We start from the raw sequence: 23,076 nt of genomic DNA, 5'->3' as shown, positions 1-23,076 counted from the left end.
TTTAAACATCTGATTCTTTGGGTTTTAGGACATCATTTTAATATTACGCTACTATAAACTATATAAACACGTAGGTAAGTAATTATATTTCTATTAGGTACAATAAACATTCTGATGATAGATGATGTTACGAATCAAATAATTGTGCACTTTCAATATATTAAATAGTAATGATTGGTGAATTAAGTCTATTTCTGTAAATTACCTATTAAACAATATTGAATAAATATTTATGCATTAAGACATTCTTGTTTCTATTGTAGCTATGTATTTAGCAAAATGGAATAAAATGGCAAAAAAGCAGCTGTAATAAAATAGAAATATAAAAATATTTATTGTACATTGGTTTAAAAATAAAATTGACTACAAAAATATTTTGGTAAATTACATAAGTATCCACAGATTAAAAATAAACATTCAAAGTATAGTATAGAACACCATTTAAAAATAAAATAAAAATATCACAAATAATTATTGTACTGTAAAAAAGCGTGGACAAGTCGCTTATCAAACAATCGCGTCAGAATCATCATGTGCAACACAAATCAAGTCGAATTATACATAACACTATATTACAACAGACAAACACTACAATATACTAAAACACTCAATAATAAATACCTCTAAAACACACAACAATAATAACTTACAAGTTACAACATACATTATATGTTTTATAAAATGAATCCAGCCATTTTGCTATACAAATATAGTTAATATACAATATTTGCAAAATAGATAAAAGATTATGAATATTTTTACAATCATAAATTCATAACAATACATAATTTTCCACATTCGATGTAGGTGTATTAAACTTTATAAAAATCTTATCGAATTGAACCAAATGCACCTCATTTTGATGATAAGCAGCAGACCAAAGCAAACATTTAAAGTAAATCAGTTTTTCATATTATAATACTTTAACCACTTAAATATATTTTTTTATCTCGTCTTTCACTTGTAACCTAATTTTTGCTACAATGCCTATAATCTAAACAATAAATATAGTCATCTGAAAGAATTTTTACAATAAAATTATTGTCATGGTTTTAATCTTTGGTAAGTATAACGACATCAATTTCAACTATTTAATCCAATAATATACATATTAAGTATGCGAAAATATATTTTCTAGGCTGGCATACGTGCCGAATACAAATCCGGTTATACCGAATATGATAATAGCGATATCTTTCCACATTTTCCAGTCGTATGTTCCAAGCCGGTCGGGCCAAAATGTGACAATTTCGATGATAGGTGGGAATATGAGAGCCAGCGCCGAACTGCTGAATGCACCGACGAGAGAAATGATACCGCTCAAGTTCGGTATCAACGCCGCTGCTATGACTAAAAGAAAGGAATATTCCATCATTAACTGTACACTTCCAAACTCTAATTAGTAATGCAGTACAGAACAACCGCTATTCCATTGAAGCCAAACAGTTTCACTTCCGGGGCATCAAACAAATAGCAACTTTAAACGTTTAAACTTTAAACTGTAGTTTTCGGACGGTTATCGATTTCGTACTTCCCAAACAAACAATGACCTCAAACACTGATATCAATTTTTATGAATTTTCTTTTTAATAGTTTTACGGTCGGCAATTAGTTTTTATTGATTGGTGTTGTTTTTATACAATAAAGCAATATGTCCATTAGCAATGATTCATTAGCACATTTGTTCGATAATATTGATATATCATTACTAGGCGGGCTCTTTCCGCGCATGGAATGTTATCACAGAGTAAATTTCCTAAATAAACGGGTCAATAACAGTCTTCTAATTTATCTAGTTTAGTATTTTACTTTTACGTTAATAGTTTAATTTTTTAACCATATGTAGGTACGATATATTCCTACTTAATAATTACTATATTACTGGATGTAAAAAATCTTCTAAAAAAATATCAGCTTATCATATTCTTATACTTTCACAAGTGCAGCTTAAGTACATATTATAATTAAGTACATATTATATTGAATGGAGTAGATATCTTAAAAGTAATTTCGTCCATAGGTTAATTTGATTATTTTGGATAAAGCTTGACCCACACAAAAATACTTGCAAATTATTATTGAATGTTCACAAGCATAATATATCTCTTTGGAGTTCATAACCTTAAAATAATTAGCTTTTTATTCCGATCCTAGGTTTATCTAATCTAGTGAGGTCAATTAGACCCTGAAATAATTCAATGACATAGATGAACTGTATCATTCATACATTGTAAAGAAACACGCGGTAAAGTTAAAACTATTTTTGCAGAAAATAAACAAATTAAAAACAACGTTCTTTCTCTAATAACACGAAGTCCAAATAATCTCAGGCGTTCTCTAATGGACTATATTGTTAAATAAATATTTAAAAACATAAACAGTTATGTGTCATAAGTCGGGAACAGTCCCGACTTATGACCATATATTCAATTAAGTTTTTACAAATCAGCATCTATATCTATAACCAGCTATTGTAAATATTTATTCGGTCTACACGCATGATAACCTATGAGCATTTTATTTGGAACGCTCGAAAACTGTTATTTACTGTATAATGTGTACTCTTGATAGCTGACTGGCATAAACGTTTAATTAAATATTTGACGTCAGCCAGAGTGTGGTGGCTGGGTCGTGTAAATTTTCCCACCCTACAGCTCTTAGGGAGCTTTTATTGGATGTGCTATTGAATTCCGAACACGTTTTGCATTATATTCATAGACACTAGAATTTGTAATTATTTTAGTCCGTCTATAATAATACTTTTCATAAAGCCTAAAAAAATGTACTCTTGTAGTGTACTTTTAAGTAAAACAAATTACTCGTCTATCTAAAATCTGTCTATAAGCATTGTGATGGATTAAGTTTGACTCGTTTTGTAATTGAGCGAATTAAGGTCAGCCTCCGGTAAATATCAATTCGCAACAATTTTATAAACGTATATATCTTTAATGCTTTTGTGAGCTTGTTTTTTCAGCATTTTTTACGTAGAGGTCTAATTAGGGATCAATAAATATTGAAACTATTAATTATTTTCTTTGTTTCTTTTATGTAATGTAATAATTAGAAGAATGTACATAAAAAATACTTTAAATAAACATAATTAGCGAAATTCCAATAGACATGTAATATCATTAAGCCGACCGAATAACAAGAGATATCTTATCAAACAATTTATTACCAACCACGAGTTCTAAATTAACTAATAAACAAATAAGCGTAAAGAAACAAATACAATAGATAATTATATAAAATCATTAATAAATATAAAAAGAAATGGTTTTCCTTCAAATTATTAGGTAAGGTTGACTGTACCTACTTTAGAACTTATCATGAAATTTGCAAATTTACATTACAACTTTAAATATTGTAAGATAAAGCTAAATCTTTGAATTAGTTATACGGTCTACATACAAACTATAATATTTAATTCAGTATACGAGACATTCAATAATTAATCTTAATACATTCGCCGATAAAAGGAAATCGCATTATGGTGGAATTCATTAAATACCTCTTACCTAGGTACTTACTGAGATCATAAAAAGGACAAAAAAATAATCATTATACTCACATGTCAAGGATATTAATATAAATCGCGTAACGATTTCTCCGTAGGCAAGGGCTTTTTCCGAAGTCAATTTGGATTTAATAAAGGGCCATACGATATTCATAGGCACGTAGAACTGTAGGCCGTATGAGAGGAATATCGCGATTGCCATCATCGCTCGCACGCTCTGTGCTAATCTGTAAAAGTCATTAACTGGTTATACCATCTATATGATGAATTAATAATGTTCTGTTTATGGTACCGGTTAAACAATTTAGGCCTTTTAATGTTTTTTGACTAATAGTATTGTGAGAATTTTATTTATTCATGAATTAAAGCCCGAAAGATAGAACAACTTTTAGCAAATGAGATAGTTTACTATTATAATAACAATAAAAATCTGTTTTCACATGTAAGGAATTTTAAGCTCTCTTTGTTCCCACGTTTATCCAGTTTTCATTCATTTAGTAATGCTTGTGCGACAAGTCAGTTAACTAAAACTTTTTTTTAATCCTTTATGAGGGGTTAAAATTTAGATCACTACAATAAATAACTAATAAGTATGTAACAAAGAAGGCCATGGGAACTAGGTATGTATTATAGTCGGCAAAACCTTCCTATGACACAATTCATTAACAGTACATACTTAGTATAAAAACAAAAGAAGTGCACATATAAAAATATTTAAATACAAAAATTAAGGGAGTCCCGTCAGCGAAGCGGAGTAAAATTGGTTTGCACGATCAAATTTTTCATGTACATATTTGCAATTATATGACGCTTTTAGAAAAAATAATCAATACACTTCAAGATATTGCCTAAAAAGTGTGATAATTTGTTACACAACCACGTGTATTTTGCTCGATTATATAAAATCATATAAAAATAGGCTAAAATAAAAATCGAAAACGAATTATTTAAAAATAAAATTTCTGGTTTTGCAAATTAATTTTTATAATATAAGGATATGGATTTTGATGTACTGCAGAAAACGTGCAAAATTTTGGTTTTCAACTGAAGCCCTGTAATTATTAAATACATAATATTATATCTCAGAACTTAACGTTGCCCAGCATTTTCTTGACAGCCGACGCGAGACGCGCAAACGGCGCAGTGACATACCTCGCCTTAAGGACGCTGTCACAAATCTGCGTTACTCAAATTTAGGTATCTAACGACGTAACTTTGTTCGCGGCAATATCACGCTCACGTAAACATAGCGCATTCCATGTTATAGACCATCTTCATACTTGATATTATTTTTAATTTTTGATATTATGTATTTTTATTGAAATTGATTCCAGAAGATTACTAGGAACTTTAAAAATTCATTTTGTTACTTTTATTAGTAGGTACGATCCTAATAAGTATGTTAGTATATTCAAACAACTTAAAAAAGTGTGACTATTTTACATCATTATTTCATTGAATAATAATCTATGAATTGTATATAATATCAAAGCTTTTTAAGAAATGTAGAATTATTATCATACATACTATGATGTTACCGGCACTGTATTAAATCCGGCATTGTATACAATTCTTAGTAAATGTATGTTATTCCGAAAAATAGTCGGAATGAAATAAATTATAGGTATTCGTCACATAACACATTACCTAGGATACTCTTAAATCTGAACTTTTCCTACGTAGCAAACACATTTGCAAGTGTGGGTAGTTTTTGGGGTAGCTATTAACCAATATGAGGTCAAAACTAAAATCCAAGATGGCGCCGACGAAAATTTAACATCTTTTCGTCATGGGTGTCATTTTCAAGGTTTTGGAGTAGCTCTTAACAAATATGAGGTCAAAACTAAAATCCAAGATGGCGCCGACGAAAATTTGACTTTTTTCGTGATGGGTGTCATTTTCATGGTTTTTGGGGTAGCTATTAACGAATATGAGGTTAAAACCAAAATCCAAGATGGCGCCGACGAAAATTTGACTTTTTTCGTGATGGGTGTCATTTTCATGGTTTTTGGGGTAACTATTAACGAATATGAGGTTAAAACCAAAATCCAAGATGGCGCCGACGAAAATTTGACATCTTTTCGTCATAGGTGTAATTTTCTTAATAATAAAGAAGTAAACTAAAATAAAATAACAAAGATTTTCGTCGGCGCCATCTTGGATTTTATTTTTGACCTCATATTGGTTAATAGCTACCCCAAAAACCATGAAAATGACACCCATGACGAAAAGATGTAAAATTTTCGTCGGCGCCATCTTGGATTTTATTTTTGACCTCATATTGGTTAATAGCTACCCCAAAAACCATGAAAATGACACCCATCACGAAAAAAGTCAAATTTTCGTCGGCGCCATCTTGGATTTTAGTTTTGACCTCATATTGGTTAATAGCTACCCCAAAAACCATGAAAATGACACCCATCACGAAAAAAGTCAAATTTTCGTCGGCGCCATCTTGGATTTTAGTTTTGACCTCATATTTGTTAAGAGCTACTCCAAAACCTTGAAAATGACACCCATCACGGAAAGATGTAAAATTTTCGTCGGCGCCATCTTGGATTTTATTTTTGACCTCATATTGGTTAATAGCTACCCCAAAAACCATGAAAATGACACCCATGACGAAAAGATGTAAAATTTTCGTCGGCGCCATCTTGGATTTTAGTTTTGACCTCATATTAGTTAATAGCTACCCCAAAAACCATGAAAATGACACCCATGACGAAAAGATGTCAAATTTTCACCGGCGCCATCTTGGATTTTAGTTCTGACCTCATATTGCGTAATATCCACCCCAAAAACCATGAAAATGACACCCATCACGGAAAGATGTAAAATTTTCGTCGGCGCCATCTTGGATTTTAGTTTTGACCTCATATTAGTTAATAGCTACCCCAAAAACCATGAAAATGACACCCATGATGAAAAGATGTAAAATTTTTGTCGGCGCCATCTTGGATTTTATTTTTGACCTCATATTGGTTAATAGCTACCCCAAAAACCATGAAAATGACACCCATGACGAAAAGATGGCAAATTTTCGTCGGCGCCATTTTGGATTTAAGTTTTGTCAAATTGCTTTACCCCACCAATCCGTTCAACAACCCATAAAAAAAGAGGATCTCAGTCAACATAATTTTTAAAACATAATTTTAAATTACAAATAACTGGAATATGAAACTTATACAGTTTACTCTTATAAAGTATCAAATATTTCAAATCACGAAAACGACAGTATACGCACAATAATCTTTTTCTAATTCGTTTTTATTTTTGGGACGAGGAGCGATACACCCGTCCTTCCAAGAGCGCTTCTGAGCGCGGTCTGACGACCCGCGAGAGCAAAATGTATGAAGAAATCGACAAGTATTTTTAATTTAGCTTATAATTGAAATAAAATTTTGATTTAGATACAAAAAAATTATCACAATCTATAAAGGACTATATATCCCTCAATAATTTATAGGTAAGAAGATAGATTAGGCTTTTAATTTTCTTAAAAGTGTACCGGTTTAGACCCCATTTTTTTGCATTTTATGCCATCATTGTGCTGGGAAAATCGTATTTCAGTGACAATTTTGTATGACGTCGTACAATTTTTATAAGATGATCGTAGAACTGAATATATTATCTTTAAATTAAGATATTACTTTGTTCTCACGTGTAAGTGCTTTGAGTTAAAATTGTACCGTAAAATAGCGGTTTTTGTTAAAAATCTGTTATAGCACCCTTAAAAAACGCAACATTTTTTAAAATCATGATTAGTTTTAAGTTTTAACTTACGCGTCATTTGGTAAATTGAGCGTAATACTGCCAAGCACATGGTTCCCGTACTTGAGGTAGCCGAAAAACCCAATAGCCGTATATAAAGCAGCCACGATAACCATGCCTGTGTTTAACACGCCTGTCCAACCTCCGAAGTCCTGTGGTGTCTTCATATTATTCTCAAGTGGTAGAACCTAAAATACAAACATTATTCTAAAACTACATTTCAAATTTGACTATTTTTGATAAAGATTTAGGTACAGTGCGATAAACGTTATTTTTCCAAAATTTACTTGTTTTCTTATCATAAATTGCTTTAATGCTTCTTCATTGTACGCCTACTACAAATCATACCCATCATTTAAGGCAAAAGATTTAAATCTCAAATTTAAACAAATTTACTAAGTCCTATTGGTAAATTTGGAATAATTTTGCCAGTAATAAACTAACTAGGAACCTGATATGTGAAGAAAAATGACTGTGTTTAAATAATTCACATGAATGACAATTACGAGGAAATGAAAATAGAATGAAAGCGTCGGAGAACCCATAATGCGATTATATTGAGTGAAATTATACGCTTTCTCAGCAATTAGACGTAGAATTATAATTACACCATAAATAGTTATTAACAGGTTCATAAACGAGTTTATTGAAGTATATTCTAAGTAATAAACGTGATTTATATAAATAATTTAACTTTTTCGGAATGGTTATCTGCTGACTGCTGTTAACCAGTTTTGTTTTATCTCAATTAAATGTTGCGCAATGCACGTACATTTTCGCACGTGCTTAATTTTTTTACCGTTAAAAATGTCGTTTAAACCGGGTTTTAGGGTTTTGCTATAATAAGGTGTATGCCGTATACACATAACTGAAACACGGTATTATTGAAAAATTGAGTAGTTTTAGTCTCTTTAATACTTCCCTAAACATCTGAAAAACCTAGACCGCGCAGGTAGGTACTGAAATAAAATCAACGAGTAAAGTTAAAGCTTTTATAACGATTTACGATTATTTAATAACATTTTCATAGTGCATGTTAATAATTATAAAAAAATTGGGAGTTGGCGACTGAAAAAGTTTTTAAAAAATTATTTAGATTTTTTTTCTAACAAGAAAAAATATTTTATAGTTAGGTAATGTTAGCAGAATTTTCATTATATTATACTTAACTTGATATTTAACAAGTTGGAAGACTATTAAGCACACCAAGTACACGCCGACCACAGAAAAATCGATATTGAACTTAGTGCGTCACCTTCGTATGATATTTGATATCATAACTGGGTAGTGGGTGTCCATTACGCATAAAATACTGCAGTTTTTCTCCTAATAGTATTTACTTTTACGCGAGTTAATATTATGGATATTGGATTGCAAAGTTTAGTGCTCTTTATACCTATTCGTATTACTTAGCGGAAATGTTACATTTTGAGATACAAAAATAATATTTATAATTACGATTTCTATTATAGTAAATGTTAGAAAGAACAATATTTGTTGGTACGTTGGTACATATTCTTCGTTGATTCATGAAAGTTTGGTTGTAACCGTTTTTCGTTTCCGATTTTTAAATAACCATTTCCTTTTTCATAAAAATAAAATACGTATTTAACTATCCGTTTCAGTAATTAATAATAATTTGATATAAATTTTTTATGGAATTACTCTGATGATGAAGCATGAAGGTGACCTTAGAAACTAACGAATCTAACACGATTTTGTGGTATTTAGACTCCTGTGGTAGGTACCTATGTTAAGTATTGTCTATAAGTATGTAGGTGTGCACAACTCATATGTAATACATATTTATTAGGTATATACTTATTTGAGTGAATTTAATGATGAAGTCAAAATATATACTAAAATTATAATAGTGCTTTACAAAGTTTTTTTTTCTATTGACTCAATTATTGTACTTAACAAGAAAATTATAACCAACAATGTTGTTTGTTAAATTGTTAGTAGAGTCTAATAAGAATTTAGTTGTTAATTTATTCAGACTGTAGAAAAAAGGTTCCTGTATATTCATGCATATTAAACCTATATACCTAATAATAAAAGGGGATTTTTTTTCTATAGAGAATACATTCTAACAATAATACACTCACCACTCCAATCCCTTCAAATGCATAAATAGCTGTTCCAAAATACAGAGGCAGTTGATGCCAACTTGCAAATGCCTTCACAGTACTAGTGTGAGGCAAGTCTTGTAATATGTAGTAAAATGTGATCACTAAGCCCCAAGCAGTCATTATTGCAGCAATTAAAGAAACTGGTGTCAAATATTTAAGGTTCTTCACCATACCCAATGCTAACATAGGTGGAAATAATAGAGCCAAGTAGCTATGGACACCCATGTTTATTCTGAAGAAGTGCATTGTATCTTGCAGGTTAGTTGCCACAAACAAAAAGTACACACAGCAAAATCCCAATTGTGTTATGACAAGAAAGACATTTACAACATTCCTGAAAAATAACACCTCATCCAGTTATTGTGAAAACAAATGTAACTATCATATTCATATCAAGGACATAACTATGATAATGCTCTTTTGCATATCTGTTCTCTCTAATCTCATTTATTTACACAAACATGTTGTAAATTGTAATACAAGTGCAGTGATTCTATTTATTTGAGTAGGTAATATAAATGTATTTTATCTGAATAAGGTTTATGATTGCTTGATATATTATTGATTATTATATATTGCTTTATATACTATTAAAGGTAAACAGTTTATATACCTAATTACTGTATGGAGATTATATTGGAATTGATGGGAAAATTAACACATTTTTTATATATGTATATATTCCTTCTACCCTTATAAGAACTTATAAAATAAAAACTATTGGTTTTATATCTGAACTTTAATTTTAATAAAAATAAATTAATTTAATTGAAAGCAAAATCGATATGATTACATTATATGTATAGGAACTGCATAAATATAATTTTAAACTATTCATAAAAATAATTACCTGATATTTTTGGCATGTTTTCTTAAGGGAACTGGTCCCATTGCAAATGCTTCCTCTACTACCTCAGCAAAATTTAATGCAGGCCTTTGGTTTCTTACACAGAGCTCATGAGAACATAGTACCAAAATATGCATACAATGTGTGCAAATTGCGCCCATAAACAAAGTACCAACTACACCTAAACAACAAAAAGTATTTATTTTTAGAAACACCGAAATTAATTTATTTTTTATAATTTTTAAAGTTGGTAATCGATATATCATACATACCAAGAAACAGTCCAGCATTTTTAAAAGCATCTGGCATTGCTAATATTCCTGTTCCGATGTTCCCTTTTAATAGGTGAATTAACGTATCGAAATTGGACGTTGGATGCTCTAAGTACCGCTCCGAAGCTGGATTATACTGAGTGTTTTTCTTTTTATCATCTTTATTTTGGCTAGTGGGACTCGTTACTAATTCTACAGCTTGATTTTCAGTGTTGTCAATTATAATACTTGGCCCTGTGAGCAGGGGTTGTTTTTCATCGGTCATTTTTAATGATTTTTAATTACACACGACGAAATCTAAATAAAATTACATGGTAATATAACGAGAAGTCATAATACGACAACGTCCTGTAACAAACTGATAAAAATTTTAACTGAAGTGATTACTGATTAGTAATTGAAAGTGTTGCCGCTATCAAAAATAGTAAATTTTTACAAGAGCGGATATGCGGTTAGGAGAAAACATTCTGAATCTGTGTTCTGAATGCAAGAAAATAATACTCTTAAATTGTAGTAATTACGTTGGGAGTTTGACTTTGTTACAGTGCTATTAGCTATGATTAAAAACGATTTTTTAGAGATCTGATTTACATAATGGTTATTGTGTGAGTTTGGTTTTAAATTATGGGAATTTTTTTATAAAAATGATAAATTGCACACATTCGTTCATTGTAGAGACATTATTTAACGGTTGTCTCTGAACAGGTAAATAGTACGTGGTACATAATTGTTTTGTATTACAAAGTGGTCATGGCTCATGGGTTTTTCTTTTCCTTTGTGGCAACTCCTGCTGAAAAACTTCAGAAATTCAGAATTCGACATTGTCAAAATGACAACGTCAAACTGATGCTTATTGTCTTATTACTTTTGACGGAGAAAAATCTTGTAAATATCTAATATTTATTTTTATTTTTGTTCCTAACCGACCGTGTAAAATAATAATTTCCTTTTCAGTTATTCCAATTATCAATTCTATATTTAACAGATACCATTGAATAACCATCATTATCCAGTAACTAAACAGATTCTTTGTGTGCAATAAAATTGTTCTATTTTCAAGGTTCTGTGCTTATTCTTGTTAGTACGTACCTATTAGGATGGGTAATGCGGGAAGTAACCACCCAAAGGAATGGAGTAAAGATCAACCACACAAACAAGCTGAAACAGGTCCATCATCTCCTGCTAAAGAAGGAGAGGCGTTTACGTTTGACAAAAAAATAGATGACGATAGAGTCGGAAGGGAAGATGATAATATCATTGAAGATGGTGCACCATACTATACAAAAGCAGTGCCTGAACATGACGTTGAGCAACCAGAAATTCGTGAGAGGTCAAATACATTAACAGACAGCAGTAAAACTATTGAAGATATAAAAGTATTGCCGACTGTATTTAAATGGGAGGGTGGTGGTAAACAGGTAAAGTATTTTCGCTATTGTTTTTTATTTATCAGTATTTATGCACTGTTTGGAAGAAGGAATTAGTTTTCTTCAACCAATATTTTTATCAAATGTATTGATGAAAGAGATTATTATTTTGCATGTATGACCATTATGTATCATATTCAACTAATATTTAATTATTTTTCTTCAGGTTTTCATCAGTGGCACATTTACTGATTGGAAAACGATACCTATGGTTAGATCTCATAGAGACTTTGTAACTATAATTGATTTACCAGAAGGTGAGCACCAGTATAAGTATTTTGTAGATGGAGAATGGAGACATGACCCATCAGTAGTAAGTAGTATATTATTTTACAAATATTAAGAAGAAATAAGAATAATTAGAGAAAACATTTCAGTATGTGATGTTATTTACCATGGAATAATAATATTATGCCTTATTATGTTTGTTTGTATGAATTAAATGTCTGTATAAATCAAATGTTCAAAGTTTACTGCCACAGACCTTACCTTGTGTCCACAGAAGCTAGTTGATAATGGAATGGGATCTAAAAATAACTTAGTGACAGTGAAGATGTCTGATTTTGAGGTATTCCAAGCTCTTGCAAAAGATAGTGAAGGTGTACATAGTGGTGCTCAGACTGAATATTCTCAGGTTAGTATGAAGCAGGCTCTCTACTTGTTTTAAAGTCTTTATTTCATTGAGTATATTAAATACCAATTTTACTTCTATACATATCAACTACAAAGTTGTTTGAGTTATGTACTTAAAATTACAAATCTATACTAATATTATAAAGCTGAAGAGTTTGTTTGTTTGAACGCGCTAATCTCGGGAACTACTGGTCCGATTTGAAAAATTCTTTCGGTGTTAGATAGCCCATTTATCGAGGAAGGTTATAGGCTATATATCATCACGCTACGACCAACAGGGGTGGAGCCACGGGGGTGAAACCGCGCGGAGCAGCTAGTCTAATAAATTGTGTGAAACTTGCCATATTTATTTAACCTTAATTTTTTTTATATACAGTCTTATAATATTGTAATTGAATAAATTCACAGGAAATACCACAATCTAAGCCTTGGGAAAAAGTATCTGGACCTCCTATATTACCTCCACATCTTTTGCAAGTCATACTCAATAAGGATACACCACTTTCAGTAAGTTAAAAATTTAAAATATTTCATTTAATCAACTGCAAAAGGGGTAGCTCAATTTAACACAATACAGTAAAATACCTTTAAAAAAATTGAAACATTATATTTGCCACCCAAAAAAAAAGAAAGAATGCAAGGAAATCAGAATATGTCTCAAAAGGTATTGTGTAAAATAGTGTGCATCCTCTTTAGCCTGCATACCTGCCGAGTGAACATAATTATTTTATCCTAATAAACCTAAAGCACCTTAAAATTATCAGAACCTTGGATTGCACAAGATGTAACACTTGTAATAGCTTTTAAATAAAATAGATTCATCAACATTGATTCACCCAGGCAAAACTTCTAACAAACACACAAAAAATACAGTTGAATTGAGAACCTCCTTTTTTGAAGTCAGTTAAAAATAGTAAGATGGTGATGATCATCAAATTGAAGACTTAAATTTTTGTGTTTTATTTCAGTGTGAGCCAACACTGCTACCAGAGCCAAATCATGTGATGCTAAATCATTTATATGCTCTGTCTATCAAAGATGGAGTTATGGTGCTATCTGCTACACATAGATATAGGAAGAAGTATGTTACAACACTGCTATACAAACCTATTTAACTATTTAAAGTTAAATAATATATATATTATGATTGTACTTAGTTACATAGTACATAGTGGTAAAATACTGAATAATTATCACTTCACAAAGGCTTTATGAATTGTGATTATAATGTATTAGTTAATGTTTAAAGAGCTATGGTAAAATATTTGTTTATTTGCAGAAATAAAATTTAATTTGAAATCGTTTTTTTTTTCTATTCATAAATTATTTAAATACCTATAAACCTATTTTTTTGTTATGAAGGACCCAAAAGTATAAATTTGGTTACGACAATTATAAACAACTATGATTTTTTTAATTGGTGCCATTATCAGTTTTTTTCAGGACGAAAATGATCGCGGATACAATAGCAATTAGCAACATCTTTGGTTATAAATAAATAATAATAAATAATATTTTATTTCCAGATATTCATCCATATTTGTGTTAGTATACATAAATCTAAAAATAAAACGCCATAATAATGTTTTTGTCACATTTTAATAATGTGCTTATATGTTGCTAGTTTATGTTATATAATTGAGTCTGATGATTATTCATACAGATATTAGGTCCAAATCTTACTGCACTGTGATGTCTGAATAATAATAATTAAAAATAAAGCATGGTCTATTAATTTTTATAAATAATAAAATTTCTTGTATAAATGCAATACATTAACAGCTACGCGGGTATTTTTTTTTAAATAACAACGACAGGAACAAGAAGTTAATTATATGTAAATGTAAAGTGCACAGCACATAAATATTAAAAAATATAAATATAATTAAGTCCTTGATAGTATGAAATATAAAATTAAAGCTTCTATCTAAATATAATCTTTTGTGATTGAGATCAATACAAAACCAGTTTTTTCATTGTGATCTTTGCAGTTAACAATTTATATCTTGCTCCAATCACTTTGTAATAATGCCTGATAAAATTTTGACTAATCATTTTTTTAATAAGAGCCATTTCAGTGCCTAATATAATGAAAAATAAAATATCATTCTAAAATACTTTAAAATAAATTACTTATATAAATTAAAAATTTGCCAATGGTTTGGTGCTCAAGGAACCATTTTTAAATATGTTAATTTAATATGTAACAATAAAATATGTCATAACATATACAAAATCAACCCAAAAAATTCCAATAAAACCTATATTATATTAATACAAACGCCAATGTGTCAGGGTTTTTTTTGTAAATAATTTTTAAAGTAGATAGCTTAATTAAATGAGTAAACATTTGAGTTTCAGTAGCTAGTTGCTTAGAATATATAGTAAATAATATTGTAATACTGTGATATTACATCAACAATTTATAGCCTAGATCTTAAAAAAAACATATTATTACACCTAGTCTACCTACCTACTCTAAAGTCTAAAGGTAACATAATATTCAACATTGAAATTAGCTCAATACATACATGTTGTGGGTTTCTGTTATACACTATCCCTGTTTAATGTTTATGAATAACTTTTTTTTTTAAAGTTATAGATGCTCTATATTATGTCATGTAAAACAGCTAGTTTAGACCATATCATATGCTTGAAAATAAAATTATACAGTTGTACATTGTACACATCACACAATAGTCTGACCTTGTACAAAAATTTCATGCTAGAGCTCAATTTCATAACATTCTTTTTGTTAAATGTTGTTTAAATGTCAATAGTTGAGCATGTATTTTGAGGACAATAATGATAATATTTACAAGTTTTCCTGTCTAGACCACATGTTGATCAACTACAACATTTAAAAGTGGTTTCAAATCTCTTGTATCTTTTTCACTGCTAATATTGACATTATTAACGGGATTTCTAAAATACATGGCAACTGAGATCACAACTAAGCATATTGATACAATTGTATATCCTGTTATAACAATTTTAAACAAAATGTAACACACTATGGCGGTAATGATTAATTCTAATGCACTGGCATATGTTTTTAATATAGAGTTTAAATTTTTTAAGAAGAAACTGGTTACAATACCTACAATTGCACTATTCACTGTTATTAATATTACAAATATATCACCTAAGGATTGTAAATCTTGAAACATTGTAGTTACTTCTCCCTTACACATGAGGATGAAAAAGTTGCATAGCAATGAATCAATGTACATAAAAACATTTTGTAGAAATATATCTACATTTGATCCTTTAGTTTTCAATAAATATTCATTGTATGTCCCAGCAAGGCAAGAACAAAAGTTTTGAAAATTAATTGACAAAAAGTATATGTTGAATATTTGAGACCATAGATCAGTGTCACCTTTTGATTTGACTGAAGCTGCATCAAAGTTTTTAATCATACATCCCACTGTTAGAATTCCCAGTGATATCCATTGTACAAAAGCAAGTTTTTTCTGAAAGAGAAACTGCAAAAAAAGAAAATTTTTATTAACTGACAACCATTTTTTATAAAGAGCACCTCTGAATGTTATTTATTTTTAGAATATATTCAATTAATTGAGAAAACAGAGATTTATAAACCAATATTATAGAATAATAATTTGTTACTGAAAAATATTAAATACCTGGAACAATATAGCTGTTAAGACCACTCTAAATTGTAGTAGTATATAGTATGACGTTGGATCATAATGTGATAAATTTATAAATGCTAAATTGTTATAGAAACAGTATAACAGTGAAGGTATAAAGTACAGGAGTAATAGATTATAATCTTTGACTATAGCTTTAAAAAGATGGGGTTTGTTTCTGAAAGAAAATATAGAAAACATTAATGATTAAATTAGTTACATTAATTTTTGATATTAAATATTTTAAGAGATGAATAAAAACTCACTCGCGTTTTAATGTGTACAGAGTAGCTGAAATGACCAATTTTAATAGTTCTGATAAAAATACAACTAGTGTAGTGTTGTAATCATATACACCATTTTCAGTTTTTGAAGCAGTAATAAATACACCTAAAATAAGACAAAATTGTTTAGAATGACTGCGAACTCGTTTAAATTTAATAAACGATAGATAGCGCGAAACTTACCCTGAAAAACAAATAAAATTATGTATAATGAAAAAACTATAAACGCCTCCTTGTTTGGAAACAACTTGTGCCAATCTTTCATCTTGAGATAATGCTCTGTTCAATGAATAGTTGATGTGGCTATTGTATAAGCGAAAACCCAATTTTTCGTTACATTACACCACGACAAACAGCAATTTAAACGTAAAAGATACTCGAAATAATATATATTTTATGTGCACATTTAATTAAAAAGATATAGTTTAGTATTTTCTGATGTAGTTTATCTATATCTTATTTATCTTGATTAACAATAACTTGAATTGTGAAATATTATTTAAAAATTGTATGTTTTGATTTTTTACATCTATAAAATACACAAAAAACACCAACAGACAAATATTTGTCGTTATCCACTTCTATCTGCTTCTGCTGTCAATCGACAACTGCTAGTTGCTACTGACAAATTGACAATGACAAAGTGACAAACACAGACGACACTTTAAGATTGCGACTGAAGGACTTGTATCCATGGTTATTAATAAATTATTACTTATAAAAGATGTGTGGCACTCGGGGACTGCCGCGGTAAAGCTATTGCATGCTATGCCTTAAAGCTACTCCTCCGTGCCCGTCGGAGTGGGGAGCGTGATGTTTTTCCTTACGCAATTTCTGGATTTGGTCCCCGCGCTCAAGGCCCGCGATAGAAGCTATGCAATAGCTTAAAAAAACACAGATGACAGATTGACAGAGCACTGAGCATTGAGCTGTGAGCAAGCTGTCTACTTTGTGGACTGTGATAGCTTAGATTGGCATGCGTTTTCCCATGGCTTTTCTTCATTTTGCTTACATTACATGCGAAAAACTGGTAGACTACCAACTGGTATTAACATGAATACGTAATAACTAATAAGTTAATAAGTTTCAAGACAGATAGAGAGCACTGGGGACATATTATATACTGGATATAAATTATAATATGACTAGAGGTCCGCCCCGGCTTCGCCCGTGGTACATATTTCGCAATAAAAGGTAGCCTATGTCCTTTCTCGGGTATCAAAATATTTCCATACCAAATTTCATGCAAATTGGTTCAGTAGTTTAGGCGTGATTGAGTAACAGACAGACAGACAGAGTTACTTTCGCATTTATAATATTAGTATGGATAGTGCTTTGATTACACATCGTTATTCGCCTCGCTATTCACGCGAAGGGTACGAGCTTGTGGGTACCTACGAGCAATCGTTAATCACCTCTGAAAAGTAATGTAAAGTGTGTATAGAGCAGAGCAGCACAATATAGAAAAAATAATAGTATGTGAATCATCGTTGTTGTTATTATAAATCCTACATGCCCACATACATGCCTATGAAGGATTATAATAAAACTAGCTTCCGCCCGCGGCTTCGCCCGCGTTTTCAAAGAAAAACCCGCATAGTTCCCGTTCCCGTGGGATTTCCGGGATAAAACCTATCCTATGTGTTAATCCAAGTTACCCTCTATATGTGTGCTAAATTTCATTGCAATCCATTCAGTAGTTTTTTACGTGAAAGAGTAACAAACATCCATACATCCATACAAACTTTCGCCTTTATAATAGTAGTAGGATATTGGTTGGAAACTGACGTGGAAATATTGATAATTTGTTGATAATTTGTTAATGCTCTTCATGTGCTCTTCCCACTTGCAAATAATTTTATAACTTGTCATTTGTCAAATTAGTCAATGTCATCGAAAATGTCAATTGTCAAGTGGAACTTGGAAGTGATTGTGATAACGACAAAGTGATGTCGAAAAGAGAATCGAATAAGATTAATCTGAAAGAAAATAAGGACTCTTGTTTTGCTTGTACTAATAAACAAAAGTGATATATTAAAGAAGAGTGTTGTGTTTAAATTACCTAATCGAAGACCGAAGTTAGAGAAGTTGATATTTAAGTGAACGATTGACGTATTTGTAGACCTTCGCATATTGCTTGATTATTTCTACTACCTAGGTTAATCTTAATTTAAATATGACGGCAGAGGAGGAAGATACAACTTGGTGAATATTTTTTTAATTCTATGTTATTAATTTACCTACGGATTGAGTACCTATGTTACTCTCTAATTCTATCGTAGATGTTTACATTATGGTTTGATTTTTCAGGTTGATTGAGCTAGAATCTGCGCTTTTAGATGGTTGCTCTGCACAGGAAATAAATCTTATTACCAAAGGTAAAAAAATTCCAGATAGCCTTAGAGCAGATGTATGGCTGGTATGTCTAAATTGTCAAGACAGTGGTAATCAATTGCTTTTGTTTGATGAAATATTTGATTTATCAAACCAAAATGAGCTTAGAGATGATGTTAAAAAATTTGTTAAAAAACTTGATAATGATGATGATGAAAAGCTGTCTGTCATATCAGATATTGAATCAATCATAACATTCTATTGTAAATCTAAAACAATTAATTACAGCTCAAATAATGGATTAGTTGAGATATTATATCCCCTTCTAAGTTTAAAATTGCCAAGGTCTGATACTTATAATTTATTTGAAAAGATTTTAAAATTATACATTCCAAATGGCTGCGTGCCCAATGGTGTACCATTTCACATATTGAGATTGATTATACAATATCATGACCCTGAACTCTGTTCATTTTTGGATACAAAGCGAATCACTCCCGAGCAATATTGCATGCCCTGGCTTCAATCCCTTTTTGCTGGCACCTGCAACTTAGAAGTTGTTCTCTTCATGTGGGACCTATACTTCCAAAGATCTGATCCATTCTTTATTTTCTTCTTGTGTCTTATCATGATTATTAATGCAAGGGAACAGTTATTGCAAATGAAAGATGAGAATAAGACAACTATAATTGAAACATTAAGAAAAATGCCAGGTGATTTAGAAGCAAATGATGTCTCTGATTTCTGTTCTTTAGCTCATTACTATTCTTTGAAGACACCTGTGTCATTCCGTGAGGATGTTCTAGAAGTACTATTTTCCGAAAGTGGCCTAGAAATTAATTCAAAATTATATTCTCAAGCTTTATGTCTTCCTTTGGCTGTCCATGAACTTATTGAGAGTGCAACTGTGGATGCAGTGGACTCGGATACTGTCAAATTCTTTTTAGTTGATTGTCGGCCAGCTGAGCAGTATAATGCAGGTCACCTTTCTACCGCTTTTCATTTGGATTGCAATCTTATGTTACAAGAGCCTAATGCTTTCAACACAGCTGTGCAGGGATTGCTTAATGCACAGCGCCAGGCATTGGCCGCTGGCTCCCTTGCGGCTGGAGAACATTTATGTTTTGTTGGTTCTGGGAGAACTGAAGAAGATAGCTATGCTCATATGGTGGTGGCTTCCTTCCTTAAAAGAAATATAAAGCATGTTTCTATGCTTGATGGAGGTTTTGTTGCTATACATGATTACTTTGGGCCACATATGACAGATTGCTTGGAGGATCATAACCCAGCTACATGTTTGGTGTGTGCACCTAATAATAACAATTTAGGGAAAGAAGTAAGAGAATCCAAACGAAGGGACAACATTCCAGCTATACAACTATTTAGCAAATTGTCTTCAGCAATGAAGGCAAAAAGTCAAGAAGTAAAAGGAAAACTAATTGAATATATTGTCAATCCTAATTCAGGTGCTAACATAAGTGAGTGGCATGTTTCTGCAACTGATAGAAAAGACAACAGGTATAGAAATGTTCCCCCAGTGTTCAGTATCAATGATGAAGAGGAAGATGACTATTCTGACATGAGACGCGATGCTGCAAACAGTGAAATGTTGGATGAAGTGATAGATATACAGTCATTCCTTAAAAACCAAAATGTAATTGATAGTTTTCAATGTCAGGAAGTATTGTACAACGGACATATGTATGATTCATATCTAGTGATAACAGAAACTCATTTGATAATTTTACGTGAAATTCCAAACAAAAAAGGCCTTGCAAAGGTGTTATCTAGGAGATTGCTATCAACTATTGTTAAAATCACTGCGAAAAAGAGACATCCTGAGCTAATTACTTTTAAGTATGGTGTTCCGGATGGCGACAACTTGCTTATTAAAGATATGGACAGGTTTCTCATTCCAAATGCATCTTTAGCTACTAAAGTTGTATCAAATCAAATAGTCACACAGCTAGATAGTAAAGTTTAGACAAGTTTATATAGTATTGATTGTACTTATTCAAAGTCATTCTTGTAGTGTCCTATTTAAAGATAAATGGGGATCTTAAAACTATAAAAAATAATGAACATTAGATTTGTCACATTATGCTTATGAGCACTAAAGTTTGTAGTCAGGTATTATTTCTATAAATGTGCAGTTTTTTTTGGCTAGAAAAATAATATAATTCAATTAATTTAAAAATAAATTGAAACAAATTATGTTAAAGTGACGTACTGATAAGTCAGTCTTAATTTTTTTTTATTTGACCTAAATGGAACTATATAAATAATCAGTTTATATAAAAATATATTTCTCTTGTTTGAAGATTGTGTACCTGACACGGTAAATATTTACATTTCCCTAATTATAAAATATGACCATTTTATTTATGCATTTAAAAATTGTCAATTTTTGTAATTAAGTAATCCATTTTGTGCAATGATTTTTTAAATGGGGTTTATAAAAATTGATGCGTGATTTTATTTTATATAAGAATATGTTTCTTAACTTGCCATAATTAAGAATAATATAATATAATAAATAATAATTATATAGTAAGTATTTAATTTTCCGTAGGTATGTCAAATTATAAAGATACATCCTGTTTTATGTATATTACACATATTATTAAGAAATGTAAATTTTGCTATATTTTTCAATATTCTTGTGTGAAATATTTAAAATTACTTATTCCTATTTAATATTTATAATGCACTCTATTCCAATGGACTGCTAAAGTCCTTAGAATATCATTAAATAGGTATTACCTGCACAAACTTTATTTATTTTATAGAAAATTAAAGATATACATATAAGTATATTACAGGCCTCAGAAAATTAAAAGTATGTATTATTTGATATCATAAATGCACTTCAATCATAAGAATTATTATTAGGATTCTAATACATCTATGTACTTCTGTGTTAATTACGGATATTGTTGTAATATCTAATTATGTAATTTTAATTCAACGAATAAATTAAATATAGTTACTTACTTTAATTAAAAGTAATATTAAATATTTACCAATAAATACATAATTCCAATCGAGGCTTGTTAGGGTTATACAATACCTATATTTTGCTTTTGTACCTTGTAAAACAATTGATTAAGTACTATTAATTTATAAAACTTTAAAGACTAGAAAAAAAAAATCGTTTACGAGGTGGGATTCTAACCCGCGTCTTTCGCCTTATGGCCGCGGATGGGGCGATGCCTCGGCCTCCCGTGATCAACCGAAAGACATGGGTTCGAATCCCGCCTCGCAATCGAATTTTTTTATTCTGTAAAAAATATATTTATGTTTGGATGCTATAAAAACTAATTACTTATCTAATATTATTTAATATAATTTTTAAAGTATTACGAGTACAATTCATATTATTAAATAAGTGTCCTAATACAAATTAATGTATGATAAGTTTATTTGGAAAAAAAATATCAATTATTTTCAGTACATAGTAGTACATAGTACAAGCAATAGCTAACGCAAAGCCTACAAAACCACTGAGGCGCAATATTACGCCAAATGAATGTTTACAAAAAAAAAAAAATCTTTGTAACATTACTTTACTGCTGTAATGCTATGAATTAGGTATTAGGTTTCAAATTATAAGATTTTTAAGTTTGTTGTTGTCAATAGATGTATCTCTATTTCATTATTTTTTTAATTAAAATGTTGCTTGTTTAAATATGTATTAATCATTGCATTTGATTCTATTCTTATGTTATCCTTGGTGGACATCAATTTGACCATCAAACAAGTTAAACTGGTTTATTTTGATGTAGAACTAGAAGTCTCAACACATAAGCGAAGTGACGTTAAATAATTTTGTTTATATACATTTTTACATAAACTCTTCAATCCAAGTCAATTATGTTTAATGTAGGCAAACTAAAATACCTAGTACCTTTGATAACGATAGTCGCATATGTGTTGTATAACTTCCTGTGCTTATCAGTAAGCAATAGATAAAAAAATGCATTCACTTTCTTAGCATAGAGATTATTTAGAGGAGTGATTTCAATAAATACATTTTAATGTGTATACCAATTTCATTAGGTATGTGATGTGTTTAAACATGGTGTGATATTATATAAAATTATTTGTAGATATAATAGTATTCCTAGAATAAAAATAAAATTGTTTGAAATATTTACGAGTTTTATTTTACTTACCTACCTATTAATATTACATAAATGATAGCTA

At 30.4% G+C, this 23,076-nt stretch overlaps 4 protein-coding genes across 6 annotated transcripts; 2 read left to right on the top strand and 2 right to left on the bottom strand.

Annotated features, from left to right (window-relative positions):
• Positions 1 to 767: 767 nt before the first annotated feature.
• Positions 768 to 10,894, bottom strand: LOC149908931 (neutral amino acid uniporter 4). The gene is made up of 6 exons (XM_090120504.1): positions 10,540 to 10,894; positions 10,271 to 10,448; positions 9,397 to 9,754; positions 7,301 to 7,476; positions 3,572 to 3,744; positions 768 to 1,350 (listed from the first exon to the last, which is right to left on the bottom strand). The coding sequence occupies exons 1-6, from the start codon at positions 10,802 to 10,804 to the stop codon at positions 1,112 to 1,114; spliced, it is 1,389 nt and encodes a 462-aa protein (XP_089976630.1). The 5' UTR covers positions 10,805 to 10,894; the 3' UTR covers positions 768 to 1,111.
• A 481-nt stretch (positions 10,895 to 11,375) lies between these two features.
• On the top strand, positions 11,376 to 13,902 carry alc (5'-AMP-activated protein kinase subunit beta-1). 3 transcript variants are annotated; one of them, XM_090101604.1, is made up of 6 exons: positions 11,376 to 11,424; positions 11,600 to 11,957; positions 12,133 to 12,279; positions 12,472 to 12,600; positions 13,008 to 13,106; positions 13,568 to 13,902. In XM_090101604.1, exons 2-6 carry the CDS (start codon positions 11,637 to 11,639, stop codon positions 13,712 to 13,714), a joined length of 843 nt encoding a protein of 280 aa, XP_089957730.1. In that variant the 5' UTR covers positions 11,376 to 11,424; positions 11,600 to 11,636; the 3' UTR covers positions 13,715 to 13,902. The 3 variants fall into 3 exon arrangements, with proteins under 3 accessions (XP_089957730.1, XP_089957727.1, XP_089957728.1); XM_090101601.1 differs by having other exon boundaries at positions 12,469 to 12,600; XM_090101602.1 differs by lacking the exon at positions 11,376 to 11,424 and having other exon boundaries at positions 11,431 to 11,957; positions 12,469 to 12,600.
• A 277-nt stretch (positions 13,903 to 14,179) lies between these two features.
• On the bottom strand, positions 14,180 to 16,958 carry senju (UDP-galactose transporter senju). The gene is made up of 4 exons (XM_090120503.1): positions 16,720 to 16,958; positions 16,519 to 16,642; positions 16,247 to 16,430; positions 14,180 to 16,087 (listed from the first exon to the last, which is right to left on the bottom strand). The coding sequence occupies exons 1-4, from the start codon at positions 16,799 to 16,801 to the stop codon at positions 15,431 to 15,433; spliced, it is 1,047 nt and encodes a 348-aa protein (XP_089976629.1). The 5' UTR covers positions 16,802 to 16,958; the 3' UTR covers positions 14,180 to 15,430.
• A 1,434-nt stretch (positions 16,959 to 18,392) lies between these two features.
• TBC1D23 (TBC1 domain family member 23) lies at positions 18,393 to 20,894 on the top strand. The gene is made up of 2 exons (XM_090120502.1): positions 18,393 to 18,741; positions 18,847 to 20,894. Exons 1-2 carry the CDS (start codon positions 18,713 to 18,715, stop codon positions 20,852 to 20,854), a joined length of 2,037 nt encoding a protein of 678 aa, XP_089976628.1. The 5' UTR covers positions 18,393 to 18,712; the 3' UTR covers positions 20,855 to 20,894.
• The last annotated feature ends 2,182 nt before the right edge of the window (positions 20,895 to 23,076 follow it).

The sequence above is a fragment of the Colias eurytheme genome, chromosome 4 (genome assembly GCF_061535395.1).
Source record: "Colias eurytheme isolate Ceu_HAF_F1 chromosome 4, ilColEury1 Martin Lab GWU primary, whole genome shotgun sequence".
NCBI lineage: Eukaryota > Metazoa > Arthropoda > Insecta > Lepidoptera > Pieridae > Colias > Colias eurytheme.
This window is presented reverse-complemented; position numbering and strand designations above follow the sequence as displayed.